Source organism: Pogona vitticeps, chromosome 3, assembly GCF_051106095.1.
Source record: "Pogona vitticeps strain Pit_001003342236 chromosome 3, PviZW2.1, whole genome shotgun sequence".
NCBI classification, from domain to species: Eukaryota; Metazoa; Chordata; class Lepidosauria; order Squamata; family Agamidae; genus Pogona; species Pogona vitticeps.
In genome coordinates, this window is record NC_135785.1 from 263,690,702 (window position 1) to 263,699,217 (window position 8,516).

An 8,516-nucleotide genomic window follows, 5' to 3' on the forward strand; every position below is an offset into this window, starting at 1 on the left:
ACCAGGGCGAAGTCTGTTCAAGCCGAGGTCAGAGGCTGTGGTTCTCCTACCCAGATTGAAGAAGGTGGCTTTGGGCCGGGCTCAAATAGCTTTGGAAAAACGGTCCTTACAATACGAAAGGAAAGAGAGAATCCGGGGGGGGGGGGGGAGAAGGATTCAAAGTGTCTCGTCTCATTTGCCGGTCCATTAGTTCTCCTCTCCGGACAAACGATCTGGACCAGCCTGGCCCGTGGGAAACGCAACAACCCCTTAACCCTAACCAGGCACCTTCTCTTGCTCTCCCTCCCCTTGCAACAACAACAAAAAATTCATCACAAACTGAAACAAAGGAACAGAGTCACTAGCTGAAGATGAAGTCTAATGGAGTATTTTAAGACTGGTGGGAATGATTTGACGATGATATCACTGCCCCCCCCCGCCCCAAAACCCATGAATTATTGAAGGCTGCCTTTAACAACCAAGTCTTTGGGATGCCATTACTATTCATATTTTATTTTTATTTTCATTTTTTCCCTTTTTCTTATTAAAATTACCATATTGTTATACGTCTTGCCATGTGGGGGGTCTTTGAGATTTGTAAGGTCTAACTGGTAAACTGCCAAGAGGAGTGTGTGCAGTAATGGGGCAGTGTATCAATCAATCAATCAATCAATCAATCAATCAATCAATCAGTTGGGGTACTTTCTGGGACCCGCGTGGAGTGCTGCAGAGGGAGACGAGGCGAGGAAAGCCTGGTTCTACAAGCAGAAGCTGACTCACATAAAGTTGGATATATCAATGTTTGCATTGAACAGAGAGGAGTTATTCCTTGGGTTTGTGAAGGTGTGGAGCTTTGTGTTTTTGGATAACCACTCCCCAAGGGAACTTCTGGGAGCAGCAGTCCAGAAACATAAACCTGCACGGTTTTAATTCTCACCATAATTCTGATGGAATCCAGGGAAGATCGGCAGATGTCAGCACCTCCTGGCTAGCGCCCCTGCCGTCCTGAACATACTGCCACTCACAGCCACCGGGATGGTGCTGCAGCTGGTTGAGAGTTCTTTTTGGGACTACAGCTCCCATCCTTTCCCAGCCACTATGGCAGCATTTTGAAGCATCAAAGCTAGCTTTATAAACGGTTTGGTTCATACTTTAAAAAATGAACACCTATATCCACAAGCATACACAGCTGTTCCAACAGAGCATTGCCATGTTGCCTCGCCAATGAACTTCTAAGAAAACCTGGAAGCAATAAAGTTCACAGCAGCCAAGAGTATTCTGAAATTATTGCAATTAAGCTTTATAGAAAAAATACAATGCAAATTTAGAGATGCACATTTCCAGTGTCGTTGCTCTAGGCGGAGACTAACGGCAGCCCTGGGCAGGACAGGAAGGATCGCCAGCCAGATGCACAATCGAGAATTTGAGAGAGTTACTTTTTTCTTGTACAAAGACTCCCAGAAGCCCCAGGATTTGTTGTGCAAAAATAAAAGCAACTTCTGGTGCAAGAAACCCAGGCATCTGGATGGCAGGGCTTCTGCCCCGTCCCAAGCCACCCTAACAGGCACTGTTCTAAAGCGAACCTGCAGAATTGAGGACTAAATGGAGCACTTCTGGCCCAATATAAAAAATCAGCAAAAGAGCCCTAATCTAAGTTGTCTGTAATATTTCACAACTGGGAAACTGGGTGTTTCTGCATGCTTCAGAAACAGACTGGCAAGCGTTGCCTGGCGGAGGAGAGGGTAATACGTTATCCTTATATATTTGCATTCTCTTGTGTTTGCAAAGAACACTGTCCCACGGATTTTGTTGAAGAGAACCTAAAAAAACACACCACATTTCAGGTCCTCTGCAAATTTCCTGCAGAAATGGTCAGCTCGGAGCGCTAGGAGAAGGCAGGCCATTTCAATAAGATGCCGTAAAAGCATATTGTCCCCCCACTCCCCACCCTTGTTGCATCCAGGTGGAGGAGGGAGAGGTAAGGGTGGGGGAGCCAGGTAAGAGGCAGCCGGTTGAAAAAGGGGAAACTCACCCCAAAGGGATGACTTTGGTCCAGGAGGCCTCCAGCAGTTCAAGGCAAGAGTCCGACCCCCCAGCTTCTGCCAAGGGAATCTGGTTCCACCAGAGGGAAGGGTTTTGTACACAGGAAGAAGGAAACCAAGGAGATTCTTGCAGTTATAGGTTCAGAGTTTGTCCTGTTCCCCAACATGAAAAAGGTGATTTTCCTATATGGGCCTCCCGTCCTTCAACAAGAAAGGCTACAGTTGCCGGGAGTGAAGACTATGGCGGTAGAAAAACGGAAGACCCATTGATGATGATGATTTTTTGTCCTTTGTCTCATAAACTCCAGGAGCACCCGGGCTCTCTCTCTGTGTGTTTTTAAAAAGGCAACAAACCCCCCCATTAGAAATCCACATCCTTTGGAGATGATCTCCTCCCGTCCATGGTTGTGCTGGGTTCCAGAAGAGCAGGCAGGCCGGGCAGAGCTGCTAATTTCTTGACGGGGAGCAAAGGTCAATTTCAACAGGACGGTTCAAAAGCAAGTCTTTCATGTTGGACCTGAAGGTGCTAATCTTCTAGGAGGACTGCAGTCATGTTGAGGGGGGTAGGTGGGGCTGGGGGGGGGAGGAAATAGTTTAGAAATGGGCCAAAACAAGTATTCACTGGGCAGGGACCCCAGGCCGGCTGTGGGAAACGATGGTTTCTCTACATGCATTCTCTATGGAGCTCAGAGATCTGTTGGGAGAAAGATCCTTAAATCCTTCATTCTAGAAAATGCTACATTAGAAGGTTCCTCAACTCCTTAAAACTTATAGAGCTTTTTTTGGGGGGGGGGGAAGGTAAGGTTGCAGCTAGTAGGAAGAGAAGGCACCCCCTAGATTTGCTTTGGCAACAGTGGGGGAATCTGGGGGTGAGCACTTATTTTCTTTTTTCAAAGGGCACCACTTGTTCTTTGCAAGTATTGAGCCCCCACCCCACCCCACTGGCTTCCAAACAGATGCATCCATCACGTTGCCCGAAACTCATTTTAGATCAGGCAACAACATGCACTGCTTCTTAAAAATCAACGCAGTTCCAAATTCTAGGCATTGGTTATGAAGCCCTTCGTTCGGTGGGACGAGTTCCTTCCAGAACCTAATTTCCCTGTTTCATTCAGACATCCACTTTCCTGTTACTGTTTTTTTTTAAAGCCTTGCTTGGTTCCATCAAGCTTGCTTTCCAGATGTCTCTAGCTTAGTACAGGCTCTCTTTCCTTGAGGGCACCCTGTGGGGGCTAAGTATCCTTTGCTACAGGCTGGGAAACTTACTCTTTTGGGGGACAAGAACTCACAAAATCTTCTGGACACCCCGGTCCATGCCTTTGCTGAGTGGGAAAATCCAGGCGCTCCCGTCCAGGATGTAATGGCAGCAGTGGGGCATAGAGACGAATCTGTGGATATTTTGGAGCTATCTGAAAATATAGGAAGTCTGGGGGTCCCCTAGTGCGGTGGTCCTCATCTCATGGTGCATGCACCACGTGTGGGACACAGAAATATTTTAGGTGGAACACACAGAGTTTTCCTGACCATTACTCCAGGTTTCCTCTCCTGAAATCCTCAAGTCTGATGTTGGCTTAATGAGACCTCAGCCCTTCATTTGTGACTCATCTGCATATTTATATTCAACCATTACTGCAGCTGTAAACTTTCCTGAATGGCATGGTGGTAACTTTCTACTGCTCGGATAATTCCCCCACCCCCACTTTTTGCTTGCACTGATGGCTGACACATTGCCACAGTTTAAAGAGGAAAAAAATCTTAAAACTTACCCTTGAGGACAAATACAATACAGAGTGTCTGTCAACAAGAATTGTTCAGAGAAACTAAGCTTTGTGGTTCCCATACTGGTGAGGGGGGTGCGCGCTCATCCTTGCTAGTGCAACCGGTGGGATCTAAGACATGAAAAGGAGACAGAATGCAGAAATGCCCCCAGTTTATGAATGATGGGGCACCTGCCACACAACGGTAGGTGCCAAGGTGAAGTGATGACCGGGGGGGGGGGGAAGCACACTGTGAAATCCGCCCATGGCTTGCTCCCTTCCCTCTGCTTTAAACAGGGTCTGAGTGTTCCTTTGGAGCACCGGCTTTCAGCTGGAGATGTGGGACTCCCTGACTCATGAAAATGCCTCGGGGTGGCATAGGTAGGAGCCCCTTTTTGGCTGGCAGCAGGGGGAGGCTTTTAAGCACTGCCCTTGGGGAAATCTCCTGCATCCGTGGCCCTTTCCGGCTGAGGGGCAATGGGTTTTTTTTGGGGGGGGAGTGCCCTGAAAAGTCTGCTCCAGGTGGGGGTGCCCTAAAAAATCTGTCCAAGGAAGGGGGTGCCTTAAAAAGTCTGCCCAAGAAGGGGTGCCCCAAAAAGTGCCTTGGGGGGCGTCCAGGCCGGGGAGGAGGATGCCCGGGGCCCCGCCCTCAGAGGTCCCCCGGGGAGGCCCGCCGGGGGTCGCTATCCTGCTCGTAGCGGTAGTGGTAGCCCTCCATCTGGTCCCGGCAGGCCTCCCGCAGGTTGTTGAGCCACCGCTTGATGCCCTTGCGGTTGAGGTAGAGGACCATCAGGAAGACGAGGCCGATGAGGGCCAGGACGATGCCGAAGAAGACGTAGGAGGCCGTCTCCAGCGGCTCGTCGTCGGAGGCGCCGTCGTCGGGGGCCAGCAGGTCTCCCCCCAAGTCGTCCTCCTCGCCCGGGGGATAGTCGTGGTGGTGGTCGTCCTCCTTCCCGCAGTGGAGCTGCCGGGGCCGCAGGTGGCGCAGCGGCGTGTCGCGCAGGGCGGGCGGCGAGGCGCAGCGCAGGCTGCGCGCGTCCGGGGTGCGCCAGGTGGCGTTGCGGCGCCAGGCCAGGAGCGGCCGCAGGGAGGCGCACTCGCAGGCCAGCGGGTTGGGCGCCAGCTGGAGGCGCAGCCGGCGGAGCGCGGCCAGGGCCGGCAGCTGCTCGGCGCGCAGCGGGGCGCGCAGCGAGTTGTTGCGCGCGTCCAGCTCCTCCAGGGCCGGCGGCAGGAAGGCGGCGGGCGGCAGCTCGCGCAGCCCGTTGCCGCGCACCTCCAGGCGGGCCAGGGCGCTGGCGTTGGCCAGCCAGCCGCCGCGCAGCAGCCGCCCGCCCGCCGGCAGGGCCCCGTTGAGGCGCAGGGTGCGCAGGCGGGGGCAGGCGGCCAGGGCGCCGGCGGCCACGGCGCGCAGCGGGTTGTGGCTCAGGTCGAGGGTGGCCAGGGCCGGCAGGCCGGCGAAGGCCCCCTCCTCCAGCGCCTCGATGCCGTCGTGGGTCAGCACCAGCAGCGTCAGGTTCCCCAGCGGGCGCGCCGCAGCCTCCCCGCCGCTGCCCCCCGCCGCCCAGCCCCCGGCGAAGGCGGCCGCCCGCAGCACGGTCAGGTTGCCGCCCACGATGGAGAGGTTGCGCACGGCGGCCGGCAGCTCCCCCGGCGGCTCCCGCAGGCGCACGTAGCGGCACTGCACCGTGTCCGGGGTGCTGAAGCAGAAGCACGACGACGGGCAGCTGCCCCCCGCCTGCAGCAGCGACGGCAGCAGCAGCATCGCGGCCAGCAAGAGCAGCGGCGGCGGCCAAGACGCGCCGGCCATGCTATCCCCGCCGCCGCCGGGCCGGCATCCCCGCGGCGGCCGAGGCGGCGGGGCGGCCGCGCGCGGGGGAAGGCACCGAGGAGCCGCCGACGCCGCCGACGCCCGCCCGCCGGCCAGCTCCCGGGCCCGCTCCTCTCACGGCACCGGCGGGCTTCGACGGCGAGCCAAGCGTCCGCGGCGACAGGCTGCCGGAGCCGCGACACCGAGGAGGTGGAGGAGGAGAGGATGATGGAGGCGAGTCCGGAGAAAGCGTCCCGGCTCCTGACGGGGCTTGGCTTCGGCTCCCGGAGGCGGGGAGGAGGAGGAGGTGGAGGCGGCGAGGGGAGGGGAGGAGGGAGGGGCCCCGGGCGGCTTGCCCCGAAGGCGGCTCCCGGGACAAGAGCAGGCTGCTCGTGGCGCCGGAGGAGCCGGCCGGATCGCACCGCTTGGCTCTGGCTGGCAGTTGGGCGGGTGGGGGGGGCGCCTCGCCCGGACGGGGGGGAGGGAGGAAGGAGGGGAGAGGGCTGGCCGGGGCTTCGGGGGCGCACCCCTCCCCTCCAGGACAAGGCGGCCGTCGAGGGTGGCCCGATCGCCAAAGTCCTCCGTCCTGGGAAGAGAGAAAACATGGCGAGGATCGGGCGTGCCGGGGCGAGTTGGGGGAGGGGGAGAGAACCTGGAGAGGGCGGGGGGGGCAAGAAGAAAGGGGCCCCCCGGGACTTTTGCAGAGGGCAAGGCACGCACCCCTCTCCCGCTGCCGGGTTGAGCGCGCGGGTGTGTGTGTGTTTGTGTCTCGGTATCCTCCGTTCCCCCGAGGAGGCTTGCTCGGTCCTGCCCTGGTCTCTACCAACCAGGGCGGAGTCGGGCCCGATCCTGCTTACCTTCCGGTCTCAGGTCGCGTTGGGTCAGCTCCGGGAGAAAGTCCTTTTAGATGCTCAGGGGAGGCCTCCCCCCTCCCCCGTGTGCTACCTGCTGTTTGTCACCCCAGGGAGGGGGTGAACCGGGGCCAGTGGTCTAGAAGGGGTGAGCCTAGGGGCACGTCTACCTCACAGGGCTGTTGTGCAGACGGGAGGCGGAGAACCCCCTGCCCTATCTTGAGCGCCTTAGTAGGGAAAGGTACCACCAGGTTGCCCGCTTTGGGTCCCAACGCAGCTCTTCCGGGGCGCTCTCCAGGGTGCTGAATCGACCCTCCCGTATTGGCTCCGTCCTCTGGGCAGCTTCTGGAAAGGCACAAAAAAGATGGGCTTGGCCTTAACAGTCCTGCGATGGGGCAGCCCCCGGCTTCTCCTCTTGGTGTGCCAAGACCCCCCTGCTCCCTTCTCCTGCCGGCAGGCCCCAGGGAACTCAATGGAACGACGACCGCAGCTTTGCAGTGAGTTTGGCCGCCAGCAGGACGGTAGTAGCTGGCTGGATAGCTCCGTGGTTTTAGGTCCCTGGCTGCAGATCCCGAGTTTTGGGAGTTTGGTTTCCCCACCGAACCTCCTGGGAGAAGAACCAGCCCGGGTGGCCGTGGGCCAGCTGCCCTCAGAGCCTATTCAGAAGGGGGGGAGAGAGAGTAGGCACCACTTTGGAGGATTCTCCACCTGGAAACCCCTGGAAAGGGTGACCATAAGGCAGAATGGACTTGGTGGCACATGATTATTAGCTGGCTAGATAGGTCAGTGAGCTAGGTCTCTGGCTGAAGAGCCAAAGGTTCGATTCCCCCACTGTGCCTCCTCAGGGAGAAGAGCCAGCCTGGGTGGCCTTGGTCCACCTTCACCTTGGTCTCAGACATGTCCCCAGAAGAAGGGGATGGGAAGCCAGTCCTGAGTCCTCTCAAAACCCTGTAAAGTGTTGCTAAAAGTTAGAACTGACTTGGTGCCACATGATGAGGATGATGGTAGCCAGAAGGAGCAGAGAGAGAGGCCTGGGCTAGCTCCCACCGGCGGCCACGATCCTGCTTGAGAGACATCTGACCCAAACTGTTCATCGTCCTTCCGTCCCCTGTGTCGCAACTGCACGGCGGGCTCGCTCTTTTCTTGCCCACCCTGGGTCTCTGCCTGAAACGTTGCACCTTATAATGAAATCTTATAAAGATTTCATCAGTGGCTTCTGAGGCTGTATTGTTAAGCAACACTCTTTGTGTGTGTGTGTGTGTGTGTGTGTGTGTGTCTGTCTGTCTGTCTGTCTGTCTGTCTGTCTGTCTGTCTGTCTGTCTGTCTGTCAAGAACAGTGGCCCTACAGGACTGGGGGCTGGGTATGTACATTTTGGCTTTCATGTTTAAAAATCTGCTTTTGCATGAGCTCCCATCATCTGTGATTTATTTATTTATCTCTTTTCTCCTTTGTTCCCGGTCGGGTCTGTTCTTCCTTTGCTTCCAATCCTGGGAAAAACGTCTTCCGTGCCCTTTTCTTTATCACGCTCCTCTGTTCTGCAGCCATCCTTAGCACCTACCAAGTCTTTCTCCTGCTCTTTAATTCATCAGATGCCCAAATGGGAACCCAGATGCTAACGGGACGTAAAATGTGTAAATCATGTGTAAAGCCATGCACTGGACCAAGAGATAGCCTGGGAATCTCCCTCTCTCTTTTTCTTTCAACCGCAGCTACCAGAAACTTTCATTTTTTGCCGGGGGGGGGGGATAATTTCCCAAGTTTCTGGGTCATCTGAGAACAGAGGCTATTTCTTAGCCATGCCTACCTCACAGGGCAGTTCTGGGACCCTTGGTAGTGGAGGGTGGGAATGACTAGAGGGAGAAGATGTAATACATAAATAAATAAAATAAATAAAATATTTAGGAGCTGAGAAGGAGCCCCTCGCCTCAGGGTTGCTTGTGCATAAAAATGGGAGCCACTGGGGTAGGATGAACTTGATCTGTAAACAGCTTAATGGGTGTAAGTGATAATACTTTTTATTTCATGTCTTTGGAGTGTTTTGTGCACAGGACTGGTCTAATCCAGGACAGACAGGCTAGG

The 8,516-nt window shown here is 55.9% G+C and overlaps 1 protein-coding gene across 2 annotated transcripts; it reads right to left on the minus strand.

Moving 5' to 3' along the window:
• Positions 1-1,253: 1,253 nt before the first annotated feature.
• TPBGL (trophoblast glycoprotein like) lies at positions 1,254-5,899 on the minus strand. Of its 2 annotated transcripts, none has more exons than XM_072993409.2 (2): positions 3,788-5,899; positions 1,254-2,594 (listed from the first exon to the last, which is right to left on the minus strand). In XM_072993409.2, the coding sequence occupies exon 1, from the start codon at positions 5,583-5,585 to the stop codon at positions 4,428-4,430; it is 1,158 nt and encodes a 385-aa protein (XP_072849510.2). In that variant the 5' UTR covers positions 5,586-5,899; the 3' UTR covers positions 1,254-2,594; positions 3,788-4,427. The 2 variants fall into 2 exon arrangements, with proteins under 2 accessions (XP_072849510.2, XP_072849509.2); XM_072993408.2 differs by having other exon boundaries at positions 1,254-2,715.
• Positions 5,900-8,516: the final 2,617 nt, after the last annotated feature.